This window comes from Lepidochelys olivacea, assembly GCF_965140295.1.
Source record: "Lepidochelys olivacea isolate rLepOli2 genome assembly, chromosome: 7".
Classification (NCBI taxonomy): domain Eukaryota; kingdom Metazoa; phylum Chordata; order Testudines; family Cheloniidae; genus Lepidochelys; species Lepidochelys olivacea.
In genome coordinates, this window is record NC_140417.1 from 46,927,342 (window position 1) to 46,955,274 (window position 27,933).

A 27,933-nucleotide genomic window follows, 5' to 3' on the forward strand; every position below is an offset into this window, starting at 1 on the left:
GCGGGCGGACTCAGGCTGCGCCCAGCCCCAGTGCCGCGGAGCGCAGAGCCGGGGAGGAGCAGGCGGCGGCGGCCGGAGCTGGGGGCAGCGCGGAGGTAGGGCCCGGGCCCGGGCGGCCGGGACGGGGCAGCGGCCGGGACGGGGCAGCCTCCCCCGCTCCCCGCATGTTTACTTGGGGCTGGGCAGCCGGGCTGGAGCCGGGGCCGCGTGGGGGGCCTGGCACTGCTCCCCCAGCCGGGCACGGCCCCGCTCCGAGCGCCCCGTGCTCCTCGAGCCGGGCTGCCCTCAGACTCCTGCCCGACCCCTGAGACCTGCACTTCCCCCTGCTCCGAGCGTGCTCCTGCCTCCCCCACGTACCCCGACTTCTCCCGGGACCCCCTCCCCACCCCTAGAGACCTGCACTTCCCCCCAGGCCATGCATGCGTCTACCTCCTACCCCCATGCACCCCGGAGACCTGCAATTACCCTAACTCCCCACCCTCCCTGCACCCCTTCTTACCCCGACCTTCACCCCCCCCACAGCCTCATACTCCCCATGCTGGGCTACCCCTGCACCCCACTGATCCCTAACCCCCCACTCTAGACACCCTCCTACCCCCACGTATCCCACCCACCCCTCTTACTCCTAGCCAGTCTATACTGCCCCCACCCTAATCCTTACCCCCATGGACCCGTAACATCCATACCCCCCACTTCCCCCAACCCCTGCCTCATACGCATACCTGCTTCCACCCCCCTCCCTCATTCCCACTCACCCCGACACCCCAATGTAGTCCCCACAGCACCAACGTAACCCAGACCCCCTGGTTTACCTTCCTTTCACCTCCGCTAACCCCAGTGGCCTACTCCTACCCTTATCCTTGTCTGCAGAAAGGGATCCTGAGGCAGAGAGAGCCTAAGGGTATGTCTACACTACGGAATAAGGTTGAATTTATAGAAGTCAGTTTTTTAGAAATCGGTTTTATATATTCGAGTGTGTGTGTCCCCACAGAAAATGCTCTAAGTGCATTAACTCGGCGGAGTGCTTCCACAGTACCGAGGCTACAGTCGACTTCCGGAGCGTTGCACTGTGGGTAGCTATCCCACAGTTCCCGCAGTCTCCGCTGCCCATTGGAATTCTGGGTTGAGATCCCAATGCCTGATGGGGCTAAAACATTGTCGTGGGTGGTTCTGGGTTCATATCGTCAGGCCCCCGTTCCCTCCCTCCTTCTGTGAAAGCAAGGGCAGACCATCGTTTCGCGCCTTTTTTCCTGAGTTACCTGTGCAGACGCCATACCACGGCAAGCATGGAGCCCACTCAGGTAACCGTCACCCTATGTCTCCTGGGTGCTGGCAGACGCGGTACGGCATTGCTACACAGTAGCAGCAACCCATTGCCTTCTGGCAGCAGACGGTGCAATACGATTGGTAGTCGTCCTCGTCGTGTCCGAGGTGCTCCTGGCCACGTCGGCCAGGAGCGCCTGGGCAGACATGGGCGCAGGGACTAAATTTGGAGTGACTTGACCAGGTCATTCTCTTTAGTCCTGCAGTCAGTCCTATTGAACCGTCTTATGGTGAGCGGGCAGGCGATACGGACTGCTAGCAGTCGTACTGTACCATGTTCTGCCAGGCAGGCAAGAGATGAGGATTGCTAGTAGTCGTATTGTACCATGTTCTGCCAGGCAGGCAAGAGATGAGGATTGCTAGTAGTCGTATTGTACCATGTTCTGCCAGGCAGGCAAGAGATGAGGATTGCTAGTAGTCGTATTGTACCATGTTCTGCCAGGCAGGCAAGAGATGAGGATGGCTAGCAGTCGTACTGTACCATCTTCTGCCGAGCAGCCATGAGATGTGGATGGCATGCAGTCCTTCTGCACCGTCTGCTGCCAGCCAAAGATGTAAAAGATAGATGGAGTGGGTCAAAACAAGAAATAGACCAGATTTGTTTTGTACTCATTTGCCTCCTCCTCTGTCTAGGGGACTCATTCCTCTAGGTCACAGTGCAGTCACTCACAGAGAAGGTGCAGCGAGGTAAATCTAGCCATGTATCAATCAGAGGCCAGGCTAACCTCCTTGTTCCAATAAGAACGATAACTTAGGTGCACCATTTCTTATTGGAACCCTCCGTGAAGTCCTGCCTGAAATACTCCTTGATGTAAAGACACCCACTTTGTTGATTTTAGCTCCCTGAAGCCAACCCTGTAAGCCGTGTCGTCAGTCGCCCCTCCCTCTGTCAGAGCAACGGCAGACAATCGTTCCGCGCCTTTTTTCTGTGCGGACGCCATACCAAGGAAGCATGGAGGCCGCTCAGCTCACTTTGGCAATTAGGAGCACATTAAACACCACACGCATTATCCAGCAGTATATGCAGCACCAGAACCTGGCAAAGCGATACCGGGCGAGGAGGCGACGTCAGCGCGGTCACGTGAGTGATCAGGACATGGACACAGATTTCTCTGAAAGCATGGGCCCTGCCAATGCATGCATCATGGTGCTAATGGGGCAGGTTCATGCTGTGGAACGCCGATTCTGGGCTCGGGAAACAAGCACAGACTGGTGGGACCGCATAGTGTTGCAGGTCTGGGATGATTCCCAGTGGCTGCGAAACTTTCGCATGCATAAGGGCACTTTCATGGAACTTTGTGACTTGCTTTCCCCTGCCCTGAGGCGTATGAATACCAAGATGAGAGCAGCCCTCACAGTTGAGAAGCGAGTGGCGATAGCCCTGTGGAAGCTTGCAACGCCAGACAGCTACCGGTCAGTTGGGTATCAATTTGGAGTGGGCAAATCTACTGTGGGGGCTGCTGTGATGCAAGTAGCCCACGCAATCAAAGATCTGCTGATATCAAGGGTAGTGACCCTGGGAAATGTGCAGGTCATAGTGGATGGCTTTGCTGCAATGGGATTCCCTAACTGTGGTGGGGCTATAGACGGAACACATATCCCTATCTTGGCACCGGAGCACCAAGCCGCCGAGTACATAAACCGCAAGGGGTACTTTTCGATAGTGCTGCAAGCTCTGGTGGATCACAAGGGACGTTTCACCAACATCAACGTGGGATGGCCGGGAAAGGTACATGACACTCGCATCTTCAGGAACTTCGCATTCTGTTTCAAAAGCTGCAGGAAGGGACTTTATTCCCAGACCAGAAAATAACTGTTGGGGATGTTGAAATGCCTATATGTATCCTTGGGGACCCAGCCTACCCCTTAATGCCATGGCTCATGAAGCCGTACACAGGCAGCCTGGACAGTAGTCAGGAGCTGTTCAACTACAGGCTGAGCAAGTGCACAATGGTGGTAGAATGTGCATTTGGATGTTTAAAGGCGCGCTGGCGCAGTTTACTGACTCGCTTAGACCTCAGCGAAACCAATATTCCCACTGTTATTACTGCTTGCTGTGTGCTCCACAATATCTGTGAGAGTAAGGGGGAGACGTTTATGGCGGGGTGAGAGGTTGAGGCAAATCGCCTGGCTGCTGGTTACGCGCAGCCAGACACCAGGGCGGTTAGAAGAGCACAGGAGGGCGCGGTACGCATCAGAGAAGCTTTGAAAACCAGTTTCATGACTGGCCAGGCTACGGTGTGAAAGTTCTGTTTGTTTCTCCTTGATGAAACCCCCCACCCCTTGGTTCACTCTACTTCCCTGTAAGCTAACCACCCTCCCCTCCTCCCTTCGATCACCGCTTGCAGAGGCAATAAAGTCATTGTTGCTTCACAGTCATGCATTCTTTATTCATTCATCACACAAATAGGGGGATGACTACCAAGGTAGCCCAGGAGGGGTGGTGGAGGAGGGAAGGAAAATGCCACACAGCACTGTAAGCACAGCACTTTAAAAGTTTACAACTTTAAAATTTATTGAATGACAGCCTTCTTTTTTTTGGGCAATCCTCTGTGGTGGAGTGGCTGGTTGGCCGGAGGCCCCCCCACCGCGTTCTTGGGCGTCTGGGTGTGGAGGCTATGGAACTTGGGGAGGAGGGCGGTTGGTTACAGAGGGGCAGCAGTGGCAGTCTGTGCTCCAGCTGCCTTTGCTGCAGCTCAACCATACACTGGAGCATACTGGTTTGGTCCTCCAGCAGCCTCAGCATTGAATCCTGCCTCCTCTCATCACGCTGCCGCCACATTTGAGCTTCAGCCCTGTCTTCAGCCCGCCACTTACTCTCTTCAGCCCGCCACCTCTCCTCCCGGTCATTTTGTGCTTTCCTGCACTCTGACATTATTTGCCTCCACGCATTCGTCTGTGCTCTGTCAGTGTGGGAGGACAGCATGAGCTCGGAGAACATTTCATCGCGAGTGCGTTTTTTTTTCTTTCTAAGCTTCACTAGCCTCTGGGAAGGAGAAGATCCTGTGATCATTGAAACACATGCAGCTGGTGGAGAAAAAAAAAGGGACGGCGGTATTTAAAAAGACACATTTTATAAAACAGTGGATACACTCTTTCAGGGTAAACCTTGCTGTTAACATTACATACATAGCACATGTGCTTTCGTTACAAGGTCGCATTTTGCCTCCTCCTACCGCGTGACTACCCCCTCAACCTTCCCCCCTCCCTGTGGCTAACAGCGGGGAACATTTCTGTTTAGCCACAGGCAAACAGCCCAGCAGGAATGGGCTCCTCTGAGTGTCCCCTGAAGAAAAGCACTCTATTTCAACCAGGTGACCATGAATTATATCTCACTCTCCTGAGGATAACACAGAGAGATAAAGAACGGATGTTGTTTGAATGCCAGCAAACATACACTGCAATGCTTTGTTCTACAATGATTCCCGAGTACGTGTTACTGGCCTGGAGTGGTAAAGTGTCCTACCATGAAGGACGCAATAAGGCTGCCCTCCCCAGAAACCGTTTGCAAAGGCTTTAGGACTACATCTAGGAGAACCGCAAATGCCAGGGCAAAGTAATCCTTTCACATGCTTGCTTTTAAACCATGTATAGTATTTTAAAAGGTACACTCACCAGAGGTCCCTTCTCCGCCTGCTGGGTCCAGGAGGCAGCCTTGGGTGGGTTCGGGGGTACTGGCTCCAGGTCTAGGGTGAGAAACGGTTCTTGGCTGTCGGGAAAACCGGTTTCTCCGCTTGCTTGCTGTGAGCTATCTACAACCTCCTCCTCCTCCTCATCTTCTTCATCCCCAAAACCTGCTTCCGTATTGCCTCCATCTCCATTGAAGGAGTCAAACAACACGGCTGGGGTAGTGGTGGCTGAACCCCCTAAAATGGCATGCAGCTCATCATAGAAGCGGCATGTTTGGGGCTCTGACCCAGAGCGGCTGTTCGCCTCTCTGGTTTTCTGGTAGGCTTGCCTCAGCTCCTTCAGTTTCACGCGGCACTGCTTCGGGTCCCTGTTATGGGCTCTGTCCTTCATGCCCTGGGAGATTTTCACAAAGGTTTTGGCATTTCGAAAACTGGAACGGAGTTCTGATAGCACGGATTCCTCTCCCCAAACAGCGATCAGATCCCATACCTCCTGTTCGGTCCATGCTGGAGCTCTTTTGCGATTCTGGGACTCCATCATGGTCACCTCTGCTGATGAGCTCTGCATGGTCACCTGCAGCTTGCCACGCTGGCCAAACAGGAAATGAGATTCAAAAGTTCGCGGTTCTTTTCCTGTCTACCTGGTCAGTGCATCTGAGTTGAGAGTGCTGTCCAGAGCGGTCATAATGGAGCACTCTGGGATAGCTCCCGGAGGCCAATACCATCGAATTGTGTCTACAGTACCCCAAATTCGAGCCGGCAACGTCGATTTAAGCGCTAATCCACTTGTCAGGGGTGGAGTAAGGAAATCGATTTTAAGAGCCCTTTAAGTCGAAATAAAGGGCTTCATTGTGTGGACGGGTGCAGGTTTACATCGATTTAACGCTGCTAAATTCGACCTAAAGTCCTAGTGTAGACCAGGGCTAAGTGGGTTGCCATAGTGTCATAGTGGGACAGCTGCAAATAGAACCCAGGAGTCCTGACAGTAGGTCCAGAACATGTTCCCTTGCAATCTGCCATCCCATTTTGCTCATCCCCGTCTCCTAGGGTTGCCACCTGAACACGGGGCAAAGTCTTTATGCTGTGGCATTGGGAGCTGCCCTCTCTTCCTTTTGTGTTGGCACATGGGGGAATAACATAATGCGTGGTCAGAATAAAGATCCACTGGCCCCAGGAGGCTTGCAGGACATGGGACATGCCTGTGAGAATGGGAATGGGCAGCCACTCTTCCCCCTTGTTGCCATGTGGGGGTCTGGAGGGGATCACATGGCGTCCAAAGCTTTTAACTTACCTGCGTTCCTCTGCAGTGTGGGGCATAGGTCACTCGCAGGTTTAAGCTAGTGTGAATGGTGGACTGTCTGTCACTTAAAGTCTTTAAATCATGATTTGAGGACGTCAGTATCTCAGCCAGAGGTTAGGGGTCTGTTACAGGAGTGGGTGGGTGAGGTTCTGTGGCCTGCAGTGTTCAGGAGGCAGGGGTGAAAGGACTTACCGGTACTCCGGAGTCCTGGGGGAGGGAGCGTTGGGGCTCTAGCAGCGGGGCTCGGGTGGCACTTTAAAGGGCCCAGGGCTCCAGCCACTGCAGGGAGCCCCGGGCCCTTTAAAACGCCAGCCTGGGGAAGCCGGTCCGGTCTGGTCCGGCACAGTGTATTGGCTCTTGCCGGTATGCTGGACCGGACCGGCTTACTTTCACCTCTGGCAGGAGGTTGCTAGAGGATCATGATGGTCCCTTCTGGCCTTAAAGTCTATGAGTTGTTGGGCCAAGCTGGCTGTGGAATGACTGACCCCTCAGTTCTGGGTGGACACCTCACCAGTCCCACAAGCAGCTCTAGCATCCTCTGGTCCCTAGCGCTAACTGCCTCCCGCCACAGATAACATGGCAGCTCCTTCTGGGCACGGTGGCACAACGCTGCATTCCAAAGTTCCCAGGGTCCTTGCTGTCGTGAGGAACGATCCCGGATGGGGATTCTGGCTGCTTCCCCCCTGTTGGTGGCTCTGTGTCTAACGCTGGAGAATCCATTGCGATGTTTCCTGCAAGTTAAGCTGGTGATGGCAGGCAGAGCTTCAGGAGGGACATGCCTGGGTGCGGACTTGGTGCTGTGGAACGAATCCTGACAGAGGAAGCTTTGAAAGCTCGAGCCAACGCTCCCCTTACACTTACAGGTCTAGATTCAGCCCTGCTGCATACAGCTGCTTCACTGGAGATGGTGGAGTCATGCCAGGGGGAAATTTGGCCGGTACATTGATGACAAAGTCTATTCACAGCTGTTCAGGATGGCGATTTTATTCCTTTCCCCTGTGCATCCTCTCTCCTTCCTCACAGGGCCTTGATATCCCGGCAGATGGACGTCATGCTGCCTGAGGGAGACCCTAAAAGGACAGGGGAGAAGGTCAGAAGCCAGGAGCCCGGAGAGCATCCTTCAGTCACGCTCTTCCGAGAGTACTTGAGACTCAAGACAGTCCAGCCCGAGCCCAACTATGGTAAGGAGGCTGGTTCCCTTTTTTTTTTAACCAGGGCAAGCCGCTGAGGCAGCATGAGCACTGGGGGAGGGTTATGCCGCCAGCCGGCAAGGGAGATGGCCAGGCAACTGGCTCGCTGCTGCGACGGCCGGTGGCAACGTTCTTACCTCGCATGCTGGGCAGAAAGCTCTCGGCACCCTTCTGGAGCAGTGCTGGGCTTTTGCTCCCAGCGCTCTCCTGCAGGAGACGGGACAGGGGTGCCGCCCTGTATGATCTGCAGAGGAATCCGTGATCGTCTGGTAGAACCACTTAGTTCTTAAAACTGTCGCCTCCCTGCAAAGACACCCGCTCGTGGGTGGAAGTGAGTCGGTGGGTGTGAATCCAGAGGAGTCCATGTCACCCAAACCACCCCCATCATTGGCTGTGCTTGGCCTCCTCACAACTGGCCAAAGGTGGAGCGGGCCACGGGGGCTGAAGTGTCCTGCCCCACCAGCTCAAGGCCGGGCTCAGTGCAATGTGGGGGAAGCTAGATAGCATTGCTGCTGCCTGCGCTGGTTCCGCCTGATGCAGAGCCTGAGACCTCCATCGCTGACGGCAAATGAATGCTGAAAATATTGAGTGTTGTTAGAGGGGGTGAAAACCCACTTCATCAAAGACCCAAAAATACCAGCCAGATGTGCAAGCTTAAAAAGAAGACAGCAGTCAAAATGGAGTGGGGCGGGGCAGTTCGCAATGAAATGGTATGCCAATCTCTCCGACACTGGTCGGAAAGTTCCCTGAACCTTGGCAAATGAGCCGCTCCTTGGGGGCAGAAGGAGCCCTAGCAAGACTTGCTAGTGATTGTGCAACCCGGCCAAGAGGCTGATCTGGCCTCACAGCTCATGCTGGCCTCTAGAATGGGAAAATCCCTGGTAATGTGAGATGGGGACTGAAATTCCAGGCTGTGGAACAGCCTTCCTGGCAGCCGCCTTCCTTGAACAGCGCTTTCTGCTGCCCCTGGTATTTGGGAACCTCCTTGCAGGAGCTGCCTCCACCATCTGTTTCACCCACGGCTGGGATGATGCTTAGATTGATTCTCCACTGTATCACACCTTGTCATTCACGCCTGGGCAAAGTGGGTGGAAAATGCCACCAGATCAGACCCCTCCACTCACTCATTCATACCGGTCTGTCTGCCTAAGAGGCATGTGGCTGCTCTTTGGACTGAGCTGCTGCACAAAGCCCACATTTCGGAGCTCTCTTCCACATGGGGCCACATCTCCTTGTTGTTCTGAACATTAATCAATCACAGAGCAGATGGATTTTGACCCTTGCGTCACGGCAGCAGTGTCTGCCCAGTCCGTGAGCCAACAGAGTTAAGACAGATGATCTGTTTATAATGTGTCTTCCCCCTGTTGGAGTTGGCCAGCCAAACCCGGTTGAAGCTATTTTAGCTGGTGCTGTATTAATCCTCATCTTGGATGGACTGGGAGCTTCAGTTTCATATTGAGTGAAATACAGTTCTCATTAAACCAGCATGTAACATGGCTGTGGGTTAGTAACTGTGTGTGTGCGCATGCATTGTCAGAAGAGATGTCTTCCAAGGGTCTGATCCAAAGCCCATTGAAGTATTATTTACCTCTTCTCATAATACAAAAATTAGGGGTCACCAAATGAAATTAACAGGCAGCAGGTTTGAAACAAACAAAAGGAAGTATTTCTTCACAATATCCACAGCCAACCTGTGGAACTCTTTGCCAGAGGATGCTGGGAAGGCCAGGACTATAACAGGGTTAAAAAAAGAACTAGATAAATTCATAACAGATAGGTGCATTAATGGCTATTAGCCAGGATGGGCACGGATGGTGTCTAGAGCCTCTGTTTGCCAGAAGCTGGGAATGGGTGACAGGGGATGGATCACTTGATGATTACCTGTTCTGTTCACTCCCTCTGAAGCATCTGGCATTGGCCACTGTCAGAAGACAGGATACTGGGCTAGATGGAATCATAGAATATCAGGGTTGGAAGGGACCTCAGGAGGTCATCTAGTCCAACCCCCCTGCTCAAAGCAGGACCAACCCCAACTAAATCATCCCAGCCAGGGCTTTGTCAAGCCGAGCCTTAAAAACCTCTAAGGAAGGAGATTCCACCACCTCCCTAGGTAACCCATTCCAGTGTTTCACCACCCTCCTGTTGAAATAGTGTTTCCTAATAGCCAACCTAAACCTCCCCCACTGCAACTTGAGACCATTGCTTCTTGTTCTATCATCTGCCACCACTGAGAACAGCCGAGCTCCATCCTCTTTGGAACCCCACTCAGGTAATTGAAGGCTGCTATCAAAGCCTCCCTCACTCTTCTCTTCTGCAGACTAAATAACCCCAGTTCCCTCAGTCCCTCCTCATAAGTCATGTGCCCCAGCCGCCTAATCATTTTCGTTGCCCTCTGCTGGACTCTCTCCAATTTGTTCACATCCTTTCTGTAGTGGGGGGACCAAAACTGGACGCAGTACTCCAGATGTGGCCTCACCAGTGCCGAATAGAGGGGAATAATCACTTCCCTCGATCTGCTGGCAATGCTCCTACTAAAACAGCGTGTAGAGAGGTTAGCCGGGGCTCGTCTCTCTCCAGGGCGGCAGGGAACCACACCGCCTCACTAAACTTGGGAAGATGTCTTGTGGGGAATTAGTTCGGCCGTGGGAGTCTTCCTCTGCGGCCTTTGTGAGGGCAGAAATAAACATAGTGAGCCCAGGTCCTAGGTCATGGCGGGGCAACGTTGAGTCAGATGCTCAGGCCCTCAGGCGGGGGCTGAGCAGCAACAGCACGTAAACAGTGAGCCCAGGCCTTTGGTCCAAAGGGCCTGGGAGAGGGGGAGATTGCCACCTGCGAGTTGGGTGGCAGGGGGTACACAGGTCCTCCTACTCCACTGCGTCCCAGCCTGGGGCCCTAGCAGCAGCAGAGGACCCGCTGCTGCGTCAGTGTGGATCCTGGCCGCCACTCACTGACATGGGTTCTGGCAGTGCTGCAGCCAGACTAGGGTTGGCTGCCCCCGGGCTACTTCCCGACTCCCCCTCTTGAGGTACCTGGGTCAGGGTGGTGTCCTCAGGGGGGGTCCAGCATCATGGGTTCCTCGGGATAGCTGGCAAGGGGTAGACTCGGCAACTCCTGGTAGGTGGCGTGGTGCAGGCTTGGCAACTCCCAGTCTGGGTAGCTGCTGCGGGGCAGATCGGGCCAGTCCTCGGGCGTACCACAGGCCACTGGGGTTTCCCAATCACAAGGTAGGCCGGAAGCATTGGGCCTCCCCGGCCACTGCTCTCTTAGTGAGCTCTGAGGTCAGGCCTTTATACTGCCGGGGCAATGTCTGACCTTCTGGGGGGCGGGCTCAGAGCTCCCTGGCTCTGCCCACTCTGGTGTCCAGTCTCTCTCCGGGGTGGTGGGGAACCACACCGCCTCACTACAAGCCCGATATGCCATTGGTTTCCTTGGTAACAAGGGCACACTACTGACTCACATCCAGCTTCTCATCCACTCGAATCCCCAGGTCCTTTTCTGCAGAACTGCTGTTTAGCCAGTCAGTCCCCAGTCTGTAGCGGTGCATGGGATTCTTCCTTCCTAAGTGCAGGACTCTGCACTTGTCCTTGTTGAACCTCATCAGATTTCTTTTGGCCCAGTCGTCCAATTTGTCTAGGTCACTCTGGACCCTATCCCTACCCTCCATCATATCTACCTCTCCCCCCATCTTAGTGTCATGTGCGAACTTGCTGAGGGTGGAAGTAATCCCATCATCCAGATCATTAATAACGACGTTGAACAAAACCGACCCTTGGGGCGCTCCGCTTGATACTGGCTGCCAACTAGACATGGAGCCATTGATCACTGCCCGTTGAGCCCGACAATCTAGCCAGCTTTCTACCCACCTTATAGTTCATTCATCTAATCCATACTTCTTTACTGTGGGAGACCGTATTAAAAGCTTTGCTAATGTCAAGATGGACCTTTGGTTTGACCCAGTATAGCCGTTCTTATGTTCTTAAGTAGATGGAAAGACTCCCGTTGACTTCAGTGGTTATTGGATCAGACTCTTAGTCAAAAAGCCAAACTGGGAGCTGATGTAAGGTTCCCAGTTCAGTTTCTTTAATGAGAAGATATAAAATGGCTCGTCCCAGTACAGCTGGATGGAAAGAGAAAACTGGCAGCTCCTTCCACCAATCCAAATTAGCCTCTTTCTGGCTATTTTCAATTCACTTGTAATTAACTGCCCCGCATTCCGGATACACGCACGCTCAGTTGGGAATATTAAATAGCTCCTAATTAGGGGACAAATCCTGCAGTCGTTACTGATGCAAAAGGCCTATTGACTCAGTGGGCGTTTTCCCTGAGTAAGGACAGAAGGGCTTAACACCCAGATCCACAAAGGTACTGAACCATAGGCCAGGTCAACGCTAAAAAGTTGGGTCAACCCAGCTCTGTTGCTCATGGGTGTGAAAAATCCACACCCCTGAGCAACGGTTAAGCCAACCTAAACCCCAGTTTTCAGAGTAACAGCCGTGTTAGTCTGTATTCGCAAAAAGAAAAGGAGTACTTGTGGCACCTTAGAGACTAACCAATTTATTTGAGCATAAGCTTTCGTGAGCTACAGCTCACTTCATCGGATGCATACTGTGGAAAGTGTAGAAGATCTTTTTATACACACAAAGCATGAAAAAATACCTCCCCCCACCCCACTCTCCTGCTGGTAATATCTAAAGTGATCACTCTCTTTACAATGTGTATGATAATCAAGTTGGGCCATTTCCAGCACAAATCCAGGTTTTCTCCCCCCTCTCCGCCCCCCACACAAACCCACTCTCCTGTTGGTAATAGCTTATCTAAAGTGATCACTCTTCTTACAATGTGTATGATAATCAAGGTGGGCCATTTCCAGCATAGACAGCGCTGGGTTGATGGGAAAATTCTGTTGACTTTGCGGCCGTGTCTCAGGGGAGGCAGAGTAACTACAGCGATGGGCGAGCCCCTCCCCTTGTTGTACTGAGTGTCTAGTGAAGACTCATGCCTGATCTGCGCTAGAAAATCAGGTTGGCTTAACTACGCCATGCAGGGTGTGTAGTTTATGGTGTAGTTTACCTGACCCGGAATGGTGTTGTTTACCCCATTGTAGCCATTGCTAGGTCCACGGAAGAATGCTTCTGTTGACTTCCCTATCGCTTCCTGGGGAAGTGGATTACCTATGCTGATGGGAAAACCACTCCCGTTGGCGCAGGTAGTGGCAGCTGAAGGAGCAGAGGGGGCATATGGGGCAAAGGGGAGAAGCAGCAGGGATTACGGGCTTGAGAACCTGGGGAGATAAAGTCTATTAAATGTGTTCAATGTCTCTTTAATGCCTTTGCTCTGTTATTTGTAGCTCCTCTTCCCAACTGCTTTCCTAGTGACAGATTATGGTGGTTCATTTTTTTTGTGTTGCGATAGCACCTAAGGCCCCAGCCAGGGATCAGGAACTTGTTGTGCTAGGTGTTGTACAGAGTGGAAAGCTGAGGCTTGCCCCGCTACGTGGCAGATCTCTTAGCCGTGACAGAGGCTGCATGCGTAGATTGTTGATGGTAGGCCTGCTAATACATCCATTCTTGGGGCTTAGTGCTGCAATCATGTTCCGTTACTGACAGCGCTTTGCTGGGAGTTGTGTGCTTGGCTGTATAGACCGTGCACCTGCCTATCGACCGCATAGGCTGCGTGCCACAGTATTCACCAGGATGGAGCCTAGGCACGACAACCTTTTTGCAGTCTGCGCTTCTGATGTTCTTGCAGCATTGCTGCTCCAAAGGGTTCCCCCTTGTGGCAAGGGGCCTTTGGAGATGGGACGGGAGGGGCTAGGGTGTGCAGACAGCCCCTTCCTAGTGCAGGATGAGGATTCCCGGATGGGAGAGATACAACAGGTGCAAGGAAACAGCAAGGGGATTCCAGCTGAATGTCTGTAACTTTCCTGCTTTCTCCCTCTCTCAGATGTGGCCGTGCGGTTCCTGGAGCGGATTGCAGCCGAGCTTGGCCTGGGGTGTCAGAAAGTGGAGGTAGGAAAAGTGAACCCACCCGCTCCTCTGCCCCCGCGTTGAAATTAATTCCTGATCTGTCCGAGCCTGAAACCACCAGGGGATGTCTGGGGTGTCCCCCGCTTGGCCTCTTCTGTACAGCACAGCTCCAGTCACGGTGCTGTCGTCAGCGCTGCCAGGTGGCAGATGTTTCCGCACCAAGTCCCACCTCGGAGATGCTCCCCTTTACCATGCGTCTGGGCTCGTTCACCTCAACCAGCTCTTTTGTATCTGCTTTTGCCACTGTAACTCATGACTTAGAAACGTAACGCTTCCCGTTTGCTGGCGAGCCGTCTTCCTGCCAGAGAGGTCTGGGTTGCTCAACAGAGGAGATGGAAAAAGCGAATGTACTCAATGATTGTTTTGCCTCTGTCTTCACGAACAAGGTCAGCTCCCAGACTACTGCACTGGGCAGCACAGCATGGGGAGGAGGTGACCAGCCCTCTGTGGAGAAAGAAGTGGTTCAGGACTATTTAGAAAAACTGGACGAGCACAAGTCCATGGGGCTGGATGCGCTACATCTGAGGGTGCTAAAGGAGTTGGCGGATGTGATTGCAGAGCCATTGGCCATTATCTTTGAAAACTCATGGCGATTGGGGGAGGTCCCAGATGAATGGAAAAAGGTTAATGTAGTGCCCATCTTTAAAAAAGGGAAGGAGGAGGATCCAGGGAACTACAGGCCAGTCAGCCTCACCTCAGTCCCTGGAAAAATCATGGAGCAGGTCCTCAAGGAATCAATTCTGAAGCACTTAGAGGAGAGGAAAGTGATCAGGAACAGTCAGCATGGATTCACCAAGGGCAAGTCATGCCTGACTAATCTAGTTGCCTTCTATGATGAGATAACTGGTTCTGTGGATGAAGGGAAAGCAGTGCACGTGTTGTTCCTTGACTTTAGCAAAGCTTTTGACACTGTCTCCCACAATATTCTTGCCAGAAAGTTAAAGAAGTATGGGCTGGATGAATGGACTATAAGGTGGATAGAAAGTTGGCTAGATTGTCGGGCTCAACGGGTAGTGATCAATGGCTCCATGTCTAGTTGGCAGCTGGTATCAAGTGGAGTGCCCCAAGGGTCGGTCCTTGGGCCAGTTTTGTTCAATATCTTCATAAATGATCTGGAGGATGTTGTGGATTGCACCCTCAGCAAATTTTCAGATGACACTAAACTGGGAGGAATGATAGATACGCTGGAGGGTAGGGATAGGATACAGAGGGACCTAGACAAATTAGAGGATTGGGCCAAAAGAAATCTGATGAGATTCAACAAAGACAAGTGCAGGGTCCTGCACTTTGGACGGAAGAATCCCATGCACCGCTACAGACTAGAGACCGAATGGCTCGGCAGTAGTTCTGCAGAAAAGGGGGTTACAGTGGACGAGAAGCTGGATATGAGTCAACAGTGTGCCCTTGTTGCCAAGAAGGCTAACGGCATTTTGGGCTGTATAAGTAGGGGCATTGCCAGCAGATCAAGGGACGTGATCATTCCCCTCTGTTCGGCATTAGTGAGGCCTCATCTGGAGTACTGTGTCCAGTTTTGGGCCCCACACTACAAGAAGGATGTGGAAAAATTGGAAAGCATCCAGCGGAGGGCAACAAAAATGATTGGAGGACTGGAACACATGATTTATGAGGAGAGGCTGAGGGAACTGGGATTGTTTAGTCTGCAGAAGAGAAGAATGAGGGGGGATTTGATAGCTGCTTTCAACTACCTGAAGGGGAGTTCCAAAGAGGATGGATCTTGACTGTTCTCAATGGTAGCAGATGACAGAACAAGGAGCAATGCTCTCAAGTTGCAGTGGGGGAGGTCTAGGTTGGATATTAGCAAACACTATTTCACTAGGAGGGTGGGGAAGCACTGGAATGGGTTACCTAGGGAGGTGGTAGAATCTCCTTCCTTAGAGGTTTTTAAGGTCCGGCTTGACAAAGCCCTGGCTGGGATGATTTAGTTGGTGTTGGTCCTTTGAGCAGGGGGTTGGACTAGATGATCTCCTGAGGTCCCTTCCAACCCTGATATTCTATGATTCTTACCTCTTTCCAATGCTCAAGTGGCACTGACTGGGATACTCTGGGAGCCCGGTGTTCAGCAAACCAGGGAATGACTGAGTGGATAGTTCAGCCATTCCCATCTAAAAAGAATTGGTGGGTCTCAGCCCAGTTCTCAGAGGACGTGTCCTCATCACCAAATTCAGCTTTGCAACGAGCACTCTTTGGTACCCCTGTGGGCACTGCCAGAGTGGACGTCCCTTTCCCTTGGTGGTCCTTCCAGATCCAGGCTGAAGGCCATTGGCAGTAGCATGGAGCTGGCCTGCACTGCTTGTGCCAGACTCATTCTTTGGGTAACCAGAGGACTCCTGTCTGCAGATGCCGGTCTTTCAGTAGCAATCAATCCCCGTAAAAACGGCTAGAGCGACCTGAGCATGTTGCACAAGAATCCATCCCACCTGCACCCATGGAAGAGTCACCCTGGTCATTAGCATTCTCCTGCGTGGAGCGAATACATGGGTCGCCACCAGGAGCTAAACCTCAGCCTTGTTGGGTAGAGCGAAGCATAGATCCATCCTAGACACACCGGGGCAGAGTCTGACCTCAGTTACCCCAGTGCAAGTCTGGGAGATGGTGGAGTTGCTCTATATTTCCACCGGTGAGACAGCAGTTGGCCCTTTATCTGCTCCGTGGTGCACTCGATGTCCTTCGTCCCAACCTGCACTGGCCGGTCTAGATATAGAACAAGATCGATATTAATAATTAGCTCGGTGAGTCCTCCTGCCAGCACGCCCTCTGGCCCCTACTTCAGAGACTCGCTGTGCTGCATTGCATTGGCACATACCCATAGGACTGAGAACAGGAGCCCTCCCATGCATGACACTCTCGCTGGCTCTAGGGGGAGTTCTGGGCAAGGAGAGGCTACCCTCTCAGACCCTTGATCCATGATCCTTGCATTGGGAGTCCAGGATGGGCCAGGGAGCTGTTTGTTTGCTACCCCCCAGTTCATAGCAGGAGAGACCCTGCAAAACGTGACAGTGTGAGCGGTTGTTTGCCATTGGTGTACGAATCCCTGGCAGTCGGTAATCCCCTGCAGATTTGGCCAGACCGTTAATCTGCTATTACAGGTTCTCGGTCTATTTTTGAGTCGATCCATCCCGGCTGTATGTGCTGTAATTAGACTGGGACTCAGCAAGGTCACATTCCTCCGAGGAGGCCTGGGGTGACACGACTTTCCCTGAGACTTGTCCTGGCTCATGGGTGCGTGAATCCCGACCGGCAGAAACTTGGGCTAGGGAAAATGTGGGGAAGTTCCCTGAAGACGGGATCTCAGTTGTGTGCGTGTTGGCTGGATCCCCTGAGCTATTTGGAAATGCAGGGCGTGCGCGCATTTCAGTAGTTTCAGTGATTGCTGAGCCCATATTCTTTCAAGGCCTGCTGCCACTGGCATTTGCTGTTGCCCTCATCAGCTGTGTCTAGTGTCCCCTCGGGTGGCCCTTGGGGTGGGAAAGATCAGTGTTTAAGTCCCTTGCTTGGGGGATTGGATGGTTCCGGGGGTACGGAGCTTTCCCTGCTCGTTCACCAGCTCCTGCGGTAACACCCCGCCCTTCTCTAGAGCTTCTTATTCCAGGCACAGCAATCCAGGGTGTTCACTCTTCAGTGAAATGAAATGGGGGGTTTTGGTAGTTCCTAGTGGACCAAGAACCCAGGGGCTCCTTGCTTTTGGGTCACCCTTTTGGGGTTCAGTTTATCTGTAGCTTCTGGCGTCCTTGCTCAGGGTGAGGGTTTGCCTCCAGCCTCAGCTTTATGCCTGGACCGTGCAGTCTCAGGAGTGGCTGGGTCTGCAACTGTCTTCCTCTGTGCTGACCTGTCCCCATAGCCTTTCCCTTAGTCCCCCTTCAGGCAGAGCAATCCGTACAGGTGTCTGGTTAGTGCTGGCTGAGCACTAGCTAGATACACCTGTAACCTCCTCTCTGCTCCCCCCTCACACCATCCCAGCCCCGGGTTTGCCTCCCTGACCATGAGTCCCACACGCTGACCCTGCCCTGTGGGAAGAAGTGTTTCTTTTTGATTGGCTGCCTGTTTATCAGTCTTTAATTGAGTGACTCCTCTGTGTTCTCTCGGCCCCGGGCAGCACGGAAAAGCGGAAGAAATCCCCTTCCAGATCTTCACACTCCCAGGCGCATCATTTGGATATGGCTTGGGAGCCCTCCATAGTTGAGGCGTCCTTATGGGAGGAGGTCGTGTTCTGCCTGGGATCTCTCGATCCAGTTGCTCGGAGGGCCCCATCGCCATCCAAGTGCTTTGCAGTTACTGATGGATTTATTCCTTGCATCACCCCTGTGAGGCAGGGAGTTGTAATCCCAGTAGTACAGATGGGGAGCTGAGGCACTGGGGAGATGCAGTGACTTGACCAAGGTCGCTCAGGGAGTCTGTGGCAGAGCTGGGAATTGAGCCCAGGTCTCCTACTTCCCAGTCCAGTGCCCTGTCTGTGAGACCCTCCTTCCTGCCCTCCTAGAAGGGAGAGGAGTCTCTTTTCGTTTGAAATCTGCTCCCTCCCAGGTGAAGCAACCCCTCCCTTTGCAACCACATGTTATATGCGAACCCCGCTGCTCCTCCTCATCCTCCCCACCCATGAGCTGCTCTGTCATCTCTTTCTATCTGCCCGGTTTCCCGGACCCACAGCAGAGCGGAGCATGCCCTTCTGCTGTAACAGACTCCCTCTTGCTTCGCAGGTGTGCCCGGGCCGGGTTGTCACCATTATGACCTGGCAGGGCACGGACCCACAGCTCCGCTCCATCCTGCTGAACTCACACACGGATGTCGTGCCGGTATTTGAGGTGAGGGATTGTGGGGAGGGGAGCTTACAGCTGGGATTTGGCTGCTGCCCATGGGCGGGCAGGGGGCAGTTATTTGCCCAGAAGGGAAGTGGGAGTATCCCTCTTCAGAGTGTTTCTCAGCAGCTCAGGAGGATGCCCAGGGGCACCGCTGGGCCGGAGGGAAACCTGGACCATCTCTGCTGAGGACCTGCGGCGGGTCAGTGCCATCTGCACCCTTTGGTAATGCAAACACAGCGCCACCTGCAGTAGAATGTGGGGAACTGCGAGCCTTTGTCCAGATTGCTGTTGCAGGTGGTGGGGTCTGTCCAGGGAAAATACCTTCCGCTTCCATTTGGGGCTTCCCCTTACCTCACCCATGCTGTGTGCTGATTTTCAAGCTGAGAGGCTGGTTTGATCCAAGGCCCCGTTTAGCCCTTGGCCTCTGTGCTGCGATGGCAAAAGACGCCCATTGGGATAGTGCTGCCTTCAGAGCCTGTCACCTTATTCTTTTAAAATTCTCTCCATTGTGCACGGGACTCCCTTGTTTGCTTCTTGAACTGCGGCTATGAAGTTCTGATGCTTGCCCCTTGATCAGATAGATCCCTGGCGTGTCCGGCTGCACCCTCCCGGAGGGGTCTCTGGCACTCACCATCCACCACCACAAACTTCAGTTGCTACTGTCTGGTATTTTGGGGTTTAGCGACTATGAAGTCCCATTTTCTGATGGGCTGCATTAGGCTCTCACTGCACTCGATTAGACGTGCACCTGCTCTTTGTCATGGGTGTGCTAGAGTCCAGTTTGCCCTGAGAAGCCCCACTGCAGGAGGCCCGGCTACTGAGTTGAAATTGCCCAGGACATTTCCCGTTAACAGTCTTGCATGAATGGGGGTTGGTATTGTCCATTATTGCTTTCCTGTCCCTTCAGATCTGGGTAGAGGTGTGTTGACAGCAGTGCATTGGAGAAGCCTGTCTTGCCCTTCAGTCTCCAGCACTGTCAGGCTGGCATTAAATCGCACTCCCATCCCTTTTGCCCCTACCCCCACCCCCAATCTACCTCCTAATGGCTGAGGTGCCATCTACCACATAAGCCCTGTCTGCTGCTTCATCCAGGCCTCTCTCCATCTCCCGAACAGGGTTCTGTCCCTTTCTTTTATGGGGATGGGGATTAGGTGGGGTGGGAGGGAGATCAGCTTCCTGTCCTGCCCCTCTCCTCCATGGAAAAGTCAGGGTGCCATGCTGGGAGCCAGCCGGACTGTGCTTGTGCCCTCCAGCCGTGCTTGCTCCCCATGGGGAGCCCTTCTGTGACACTCAGCGCTGGTTTCTTCCTTGCAGGAGCACTGGACCCACGATCCTTTCGAAGCCTTTAAGGACTCTCAGGGTAACATCTATGCCCGGGGGGCCCAGGATATGAAGTGTGTCTCCATCCAGTGAGTGCAGCTGGCCTCCATTCTTTGTCTTGTCTTAGTTTGCCATTGTCTCTCTGGGGCAATCAAATGGAGCTGAACGTCCCCCTCTGCACACAGCTCCGTCCCTCTTGACTCATGCTTGCTATGAACCAGCAGGCCAGATCCTGATCTTGGTTACACTGGCATAAATCTGGAGGATCTCCCCTGAGCTCAGTGTGCAGGTGTTCTGGAATCGTCCCTTGCCGGGCGCCTTGCCCCTGGCTGTGCAGCTGCTGGTCACAGCTGGAAACGGGCCACTGGGCTAGGTAGGCTGGGCCAGTCTGGCAATCCTCGCCAATAGCTGAGTGATGCAATAGACACTGGAGATCCTGAAAGCTCAGCAGATGCCTCTTATCGTGGAGGTCCAGTTATTTATATATTGTCCCAGCTTGTATCTGCCTGGTCATATAACTAGCACAGGGCTGGGGGGCTCTGCTCCCTGCGTTGGCTGGCTGGGGTGGCCAAAGCCCCGTGACACTTGCCCCCCATTCCTGGACACCCAATATGTTACCTGCTCCCCACTAGGCCCCTTGAATCTTTGGCTGACATCAGGGTGTGGGAAAACCAGGGGGTGCTGGTGCCGGCTGGAATCTGGGAGTGCAGCTCTGTCCATGCATCTCACACCTGGCCTGGAGCACTGGCTGAGCTCAAGGTTCTTGCAAGTACCTGGGGCATCCAGCTTCCTGACCAGTCTCTCCCTGTTCAGGTACATCGAGGCCATCCGGAGACTGAAGGCCGAGGGGAAGCGCTTCCCCCGAACGGTTCACATGACATTCGTGCCTGGTAAGTGACTGGCTGCTCTTCGTGGCCAGCTGGTTGCTACAGTTTGGCTGGAAGGGGTGGGAAGGTGGGGCTAGAGATGGGAGCTGCCCTGCCTCTTCCTTAGCTTTGGGACTCCCCTGACCAGCGTGTTCCTGGGAGTGAAACACTCAGAGAAACCAAGCACATCAAGCCTTGAGTGTGTTTATGGGTGGGCGTAAAGCACGTTGAGCTCCTGGCCTGGAAAGCACCGGCCGGATCCAGGCCCTGACGTGTCCTCCTCGCTTACTGTTCAGCCCTGCTCTGCGAACTTGCTTGCATTTAAGGCAGGCTGGCGTAGGTGACTGCGCCAGGCTCTAGGCTCTCATGGGGAGCTCTGGCAAGGCAGCGTGAGAACGCTGGGGAAGGAGGTGGAGAAGAGCATGGAGCTGTTACATGGGGTAGGTTGGAGAGATTGCAGACCCCAGTTCAGTCCCACTGATGCCTGCTGCGTTTGGCCAAAGCACTAATGTTGGCCCTTCCTCCCACGGCTCCAGCATTACCTCCGCCCCGCTTTCTGGACTCTTGCCATGAGCTGAGTAGTTCCCATGAGATGGCAGACAGCTGGGGCCTGGCATCACCATGGAGAAGCGCCGAGGAGGGTGACGCGTGGCTTTAGCAGGAGCTGGAAATGCTAGCATTGGGGAAAACAGCTGCTTTCCCCCGCCTTTCATCAGTCACAAGCTGGCTGCTGTGGGAGTTGGACTGGCCAGAAGCTGCTGTGGGTCCCAGTCTGCCATGGGGTGCTCTGGCTGTGCCACCAGCTGGGGTGAAAGGGAGGGCTGGGTTCAGCCACGGGGCCTGGCAGAGCTTGGTGCCCACTAACCCTGTGCCCTTCCCCTGAGCACAGACGAAGAGATCGGGGGCAGCAAGGGCATGGAGCTGTTTGTGAAGCGGCCCGAGTTCCAGGCTCTCAACGTCGGCTTCGTTCTGGATGAAGGTGTGGCTCTCGAGGCATGATGGGGGAGGAGCCAGTGGGAGTGCACTGTGCGAGGGGAGAATGGACAGGGAGGGACTAAGCTGTGCCCTGGCTGCCGGTCCCTCTGCGGAGATGAGCTTGGCCCCCCCGGCCATTAGGTGGGAGATGGGCTGAGATGCATGAAGGGTCGATGGTGGGGATAAAAGAGGGTCCTGCAAAGGCACGTTCCCTCAGCCCAGGGTCCAGCCTCACACCCTGTCTTAGCAGGTACCTTGTCTCATGGGTGAGGGACATTGTGTGGCTGGGCCCTCTGCACTCAAGGCGCCTGACTGGGGCAGGGCTGGGGATCTGGAGATTTTCCTACAGGCCCTAAACAGCAGCCAGCAGCTCCCCTGTTGCATCGCCATGGCAGCAGCTGGCAGTGGCTGCTTGGCTCCCACTCCACCACAGTGACCTGTCTTCTCCTTCCCTCCCCCAGGCCTGGCCAACCCGACAGACGCCTTCACTGTATTCTACGGGGAGAAGTGCGCCTGGTGTGAGTAGGGTCCAGGACATGTCCCCTTGCTTTGTGTCTGTCTTTCTGTGCGTTTCTAACCTACCCATCATTGTGGTGTCTGGGCATCAGGCTCGCCCACTCTCTCTCTCCCTCCCCCCTCTCTCTTAACATGTCTCCCCCTCTCGTCGGCACTTGCAGGGATTAAAGTCAAGTGCGAGGGGAACCCAGGCCATGGATCCCGGTTCATTGAGAACACGGCTGCTGAGAAGTTGGTAAGAGAGGGCACCCTCTTCTGGGGGGTGAGGGACTTGCATTGCCACCCACCCTGGCTTCATCACCTGCCCTCTCAGCAGGAAGGGCAAGTGAGTGTGACAGAGGGTGAATTGCAGTCCTCTTGCACCAAGGGAGAGACCATCAGCTTCTCTCCAACAAGGAATGGTGCAGAGTTCCTGGGTGCAGGGGAGATCCCTGGCATTCCAACCCCAGTCTCTCCCAGCAGGGGGCACTATGGGGAGTGGGGCAGGAGCGCTGGCTGTTGGTGGAGCTCCCGGCTACGTCAGGCCCAGCCTCTCTCAGTCAGCGCCCCTTTGTGGCTCCTGTGTGGGAGCTAGTTGGTTTGTTTCTGGGCAGCCCTGGGTGTAGGGCAGAGCTGCTTGCCCTGAGGGTGCAGGTGTCTCGGGGAGCTGGGATGTAGCTATAATACGCTGATCAGGACACTGACACCCCCTGTTCCCACCACAGAACAGAGTGATCACCTCCCTCCTGCAGTTCAGAGAGAGCGAGAAGCAGAGGTAAGAGGCAGCGCCTCGTGAAACCTGTGGCTCGTTTGCTCCCCAGGGAGAAGGTGGATGTCCTAGCTCCAGAGGATGGGTTAGGGATGCACACACGGGCCTGGGACTCAGGACCCCTGGGTTCTGTCCTCAGCTCTGCCACGGGCTCCCTCTGTGTCCTGGGGCGAATCATATCACTGCTCTGTGCCTCAGTTTTCCCATATGGGAAATGGCCGTGATGACCCCGACTTGCCTCCTGGAGTGGGCGGGGCATGAGGGTTAATTCACTGATGTCAGTAAGGCACTTTGAAATCCAGGCAGAGGACACAGGGAGTGTCGTTGTGAAGGCAGGATCCAGGGCCTGGCTCCACGTGGCAGAGAGTGTGGCCGTCCCAGTGACCCACGCGTGTCCTGGCACCATGTGTCAGTGCACGTGGGTGTCACATTGATGGCCCCAGCCCAGGCGAGGCATATCTCTGGACCTAGCTCTGCCCTCCCCTCGGCCTAGGGGCGGAGGCTTTTCCCGGGGGAGTAGTTGGGGGGTGAAAGGCTCCAACAGACACAGATCACAGACACTGGGTGTGACCTCCCCCCTGCAGACTGAAGTGTGATGAGCACCTCACCCTGGGCGACGTCACCTGCCTCAACCTGACCATGCTGAGTGGGGGCGTCTCCTTCAATGTCTTGCCCTCAGAGCTGTCCGCCACCTTCGACATCCGCATCCCGCCCACTGTCAACTTGCAGGTACGGTACCTGCTCCGGCAGGAGTCCCATTCCCTCGGGGCTGGGGTCGGGGTGCACGTTCCCCCAGTTTGGGGGGGACCTCGATCTGCCAGCCATCGCCCCAGTGGTGCCTGCCAGAAGTCTAGAGCTGGTGCTGACTCGCTGCTAACATCCCATGATGCACTGCGTCGATTTCTGCAGTGCCTTTGGAGCTGAGCAGTGGCACAAAAGGATTCTGGGAGGCATCAGAGAGGCAGAACAAGGGCTGACAGCATGGACCTGAGAGAGAACCCCCCCCTTGCTCATGCCCCCTGTTGGTTTGCCCCCTCCCCTGCAGGCATTTGAGGAGCAGCTCACAGCCTGGTGCCGGGCAGCTGGAGAGGGTGTCACCTACAAGTTCTACCAGGTAACAGCAGGGCACTGAGGAGCTGCCCCTTGAAATCTGCTTGGGTGTGTGTAACTTGGCTTGGCACTTCCTTGTCCTCGCTCTCCCTGTGCAGCCCATCCCAGCTGGACCCTCACCCCCCTGCCCCACGCTGCCCCTGAGCCTCTCACCCTCCTTGCTCTGCCACCACCCCAGCCTCCTCCCTCCACCCGCCGAGGAAGATTTAACCCTCTCCTTTCTTTCCTTTGGTGTAGAAATACATGGATCAGACAGTGACCTGCACCGAGGAGTCCGACCCGTGGTGGAAGGCATTCAGTGGGGCCTGCAGAGACATGTGAGTAGGACTTGTGGCTGTCCCCCCAGCCATGCTGCTGGCACAGTGCTTGCAGGCTGGGCTCACCTGCGCCCCCCACCCTAGGGTCTCGGAAGCTCCGCAAAAGTGGATGCCTCTCAGGCAGGCCTGGGGTGCAGGGGCAAGCTAAACATGGTCCTCCACAGTTCTGCCGCATGGGGGTGCCCTCTGTCCTGCCTCCTCACCCATGGGCTCCAGGCTCCCCGTGGCAGGGGGAGGGAATAGCCGCACTGGGGGGTGGCTCACCCAGGCTCTGTCTCTGTTGGCAGGCACATGACGCTGAAGCATGAGATCTTCCCGGCCGCCACGGACAGCCGCTTTATCCGAGCAGTGAGTGCTGGCACCTCCTCCCGGTCTGCCTCCTCCCCTGCCCGCTGCAAGTCCTTCAGGCTCTGTCTGGGTCTCCCTGGTTCTCCCATCCCCTCCTCCGGCCTCTTCCCCATCCCCTTTTTCTTTCTCTCGCTCTCTGTCTTAATTTAATTGGTCTCTTACTCCGGTCTGTTGTCTAGTGGGGATGGCCTTGGCTTGAGAGTCAGGACTCCTGGGTTCTATTCCTGCCTCTGCCACCAATTCCCTAGAGCAGGTTATGGCCCCCTGTGGCTCAGTTTCCCCACCTGTAAAATGGGAACTGACCTGCTGTCAGGAAGGGCTTTGAGAGTCTCTGGCTAGCGGTGCTCTGTAAATGTGCTATATTACTATCCTTCCCATTGGTTAGCTGTATTACGGTAGTGCCTTGTGCCAGGCCCGCTACAAACATTGTTTCTTCTTAAGGAAACAGCGTCCTTGGGGCTGCGGCTAGGATGCTCTCAGATATATGAGGGTGAGGGTATTGAGGCAGTGGGTTGAGGGGAAGCTGCTTTCCCAGAGGTGAGAATGTGGGGTCTGGGTGGTGCCAACCTGGTAAAAGAGAAGATCGCTGCCCACCTCTGCCCTAGTTTTGATAGATGTCTACTAGTCAGGGGAGCTTCTTTCTGCGAGTCCTGTCCCCTCCCCCAAGACACTAAAGAAGGGGGAAAAGCCATGTGTTCCTGCAATCCCCAGTGCCGGATGTCCCTCTGTCTGTCCTGCCCCATGGTATCTGTCCCTCTTGTGACAGCCATTGCCGCCCTAGGGTGTCTATGCTGGGAAGGTCCATTGCACAGCAAAGCTCTCTCGGAGAGGCGGGCACGTGGGCCGGATGCCGCATGGGAGCCCCCCTGCTGGAATGAGCCAGACCTCCCACTGCAGACTGGCATGGCCTCCCACAGTTCAGGCCAGCATGGGACAAGGGTCAGGGCCAGTGAAGGGTGGGAATGCAGTAATGCCGGGGCTGGCCAGGAGGGGGCTCCGCACGGGGTTGAATGTCAGTGGGGGGTGGGGAATACACAGCACGATCGCCTCTTTGCAGGTGGCTCAGTCCAGCCCCACCCCCCTATTGGTTCCCCCCCCCTTGGATCCCATATAGTTTGATATGGCCGCTAGGCTCTGCGCGGTGGCAGTGACTTCTCCTTTTGCTGCTTTGCAGGCCGGTCACCCGGCCCTTGGCTTCTCCCCCATGAACCGGACCCCGGTGCTGCTGCACGACCACAACGAGTACCTCAACGAGCAGGTCTTCCTGCGGGGCATCGAGATCTACGCCTGCCTCCTCCCCTCCTTGGCCAGCGTCCCCCCTCTGCCGGCGGAGGGCTGAGGGGCACAGCAGGGGGTGGGGGATACCAAAGCGAGAGACGGGGAGTGAAAATTCATGGGGGCAATGGACATACAGGGGCTGGGGTAAGAAGCAGCTGCCTGGGGGTGGGCAGGACTCCAGGGTTCCTTGGTGGCAGCACCATTTGCAGAACCACCCAGCTGTGCCAGCCCAGAGGGGCAGCTGCCTGTTGTGTCCGGGGGGGGGGGGGCAGCTTGTATCCCTGCCTGTGCTCCAGGTACTCTGGGCCTGTCCATGGAGCCCTATGAAATTACACCCAGTGCCCAGCTTTCCAGCCCATGGCTCTTCAAGCTTGGGGGTGGGGGAAAGGCTGCACCCCGGGGGCATGACATGCCAGGCTTTCTCCCATTGCTTGCACTCGAGGTGGGGAATACGCCTTGAGTGTCCATGCCCCCAACCCGGCATTTACCTCCTCTGGCTCCTGGAAGGGCCCCTCACCACATTGCAGCAGTAACGCAAGCCTTCCCCTCCCAAGGAGGGAAGGCCTGGGTCCTCCTACCCACCAGGGTCTATGCGGGGTGGGGGCAGGGTTCCATTCCCCATGCTGCATCTCTCCATCCCAACCCCTCCCCGGCCCCAGAGCCCCTCTCCCTGCTGCTTCCAGCCCCAGAGCTCCGCAGAGCCATCCCCAGCTTCCAGGGATTGACTGGGGGTATGGGGCACCCCTTGGGGAGCCTGCCCCTCCCTTGGGCCCCCCTTGGCTCTCCCTGGCTGCCGAGTGGCTCTCCCTGCTCCCGGGGCTAAGCAGCACCACTTGCCCCAGGCGGGGCGGGGAGCTGGAAGTGGGTGTAGCTGCGGGTGGACGCAGGCATTGAGAGCAGGGTAGCTTAGTGGATAAGGGACTGGACTGGGGCTCAGGAGACCTGGGTTCTGCTTCTGGCTCTAGTCCAGACTCCCTGTGTGATCTTGGGTGAGTCACCTGAGCTCTATGTGCCTCCGTTCCCCGGATCAGCGTACCCCCCAAACCCCTGGCGCGCCGCTCTCAGACCCTTGACTGGGTGATGCTATGTACCTGCTGCCTACTGTCATTAAACCACCAGCTGGAGGGAGGTGGCAGGAAAGCCGCTGGTCTGGCACCTCCTCCCGAGTGCCCCAGACTGTCACTGCCTAGCAAAGAGGGTTTGTGCCAATTTCTGGCAAAGACAGGAAACAGCTCTGAGCTGGCAGTAGTGGGTCTGGCTCAGCAGGGGGCGGTGTTTCCCAGCCATACTGGGACTAGCAGCAGGGCCGTGGGGGGAAGGGGTGCCCAAGTCCCCTGGCCGTGTGACCATGCTATGAATTTTCATTCCTTGGGGCAGGGCCGCTGGGCGCAGCGCTCTGCCCATGTGGGGGTGGTGGTGGAGTTAATTGCTGTCTTAATGAATCACTGCATTGGTGAATGCAAATCAGAGTGCAATGCGTGGATGGGCTGCTGCGCGTGGTAGCCTGGAGTCCCAGGCCGGAGGACTGGCCTTGTCTCAGGGGGTGGAGACGTGTCTTTGAGCACATCAGAAACCCTCAATGGGGACTCACGTTCCAGATCCCCAATCCCCAGCTCCAGCTCTCTGGCTGCGGCCCCATCACCCAGGTGGGAGCTTGCTGCAGTCAGGGGCCGGTGGCTACGAGCAGGGGCTTGATGCTCAGGGACAATGTGCCACCCTTGCCCTCGCCCGCCTACCTGCAGCACCCCATTGCCCCTCTGTAAGCCAGTCATGGAGCGAGAGAAACCTTGATGCTCCTGGCCAGGCCTCTGCCTGGCGGATGGGCATAGGGAGTTTGGCATCCTGCTGCGGGATGGGACAAATTCCAAGGGGCAGACTGCCAGCCTACGGCCCAGTGGTTAGGATGGGCTGATGCTGAGCAGCTCCCTTGCGGGGTCTGGGGAAAGTAGGGGACCTACAGAGGTCTCTCCTCAGGTGTGTGTGTGTGGGGGGGTCATCCCACCCACGCTCCCTCACCCCAATGTTAACACCAGTTGCTTGGGCTGGGAGATCAGGTCCAGTTCTTTGCTGAACTTGTGCCAAAGCTGCCAGCTGTCGGTGTGTGTCTCCACGGTGCTTGTGATTTTACTAAATAAAGCTGTTTGATTGGAAAGAACAGCCAAGGGTGTGG

General features: G+C 55.2%; 1 protein-coding gene across 2 annotated transcripts; it reads left to right on the forward strand.

The window, feature by feature from the left end:
- Positions 1-27,920, forward strand: ACY1 (aminoacylase 1). 2 transcript variants are annotated; one of them, XM_084635384.1, is made up of 15 exons: positions 1-95; positions 7,276-7,433; positions 13,386-13,450; positions 18,184-18,288; positions 19,600-19,694; positions 20,419-20,495; positions 21,361-21,450; positions 21,908-21,964; positions 22,124-22,197; positions 22,667-22,716; positions 23,295-23,439; positions 23,756-23,824; positions 24,058-24,137; positions 24,425-24,485; positions 25,660-27,920. In XM_084635384.1, the coding sequence occupies exons 2-15, from the start codon at positions 7,295-7,297 to the stop codon at positions 25,822-25,824; spliced, it is 1,272 nt and encodes a 423-aa protein (XP_084491510.1). In that variant the 5' UTR covers positions 1-95; positions 7,276-7,294; the 3' UTR covers positions 25,825-27,920. The 2 variants fall into 2 exon arrangements, with proteins under 2 accessions (XP_084491510.1, XP_084491511.1); XM_084635385.1 differs by lacking the exon at positions 1-95 and adding an exon at positions 762-901.
- The last annotated feature ends 13 nt before the right edge of the window (positions 27,921-27,933 follow it).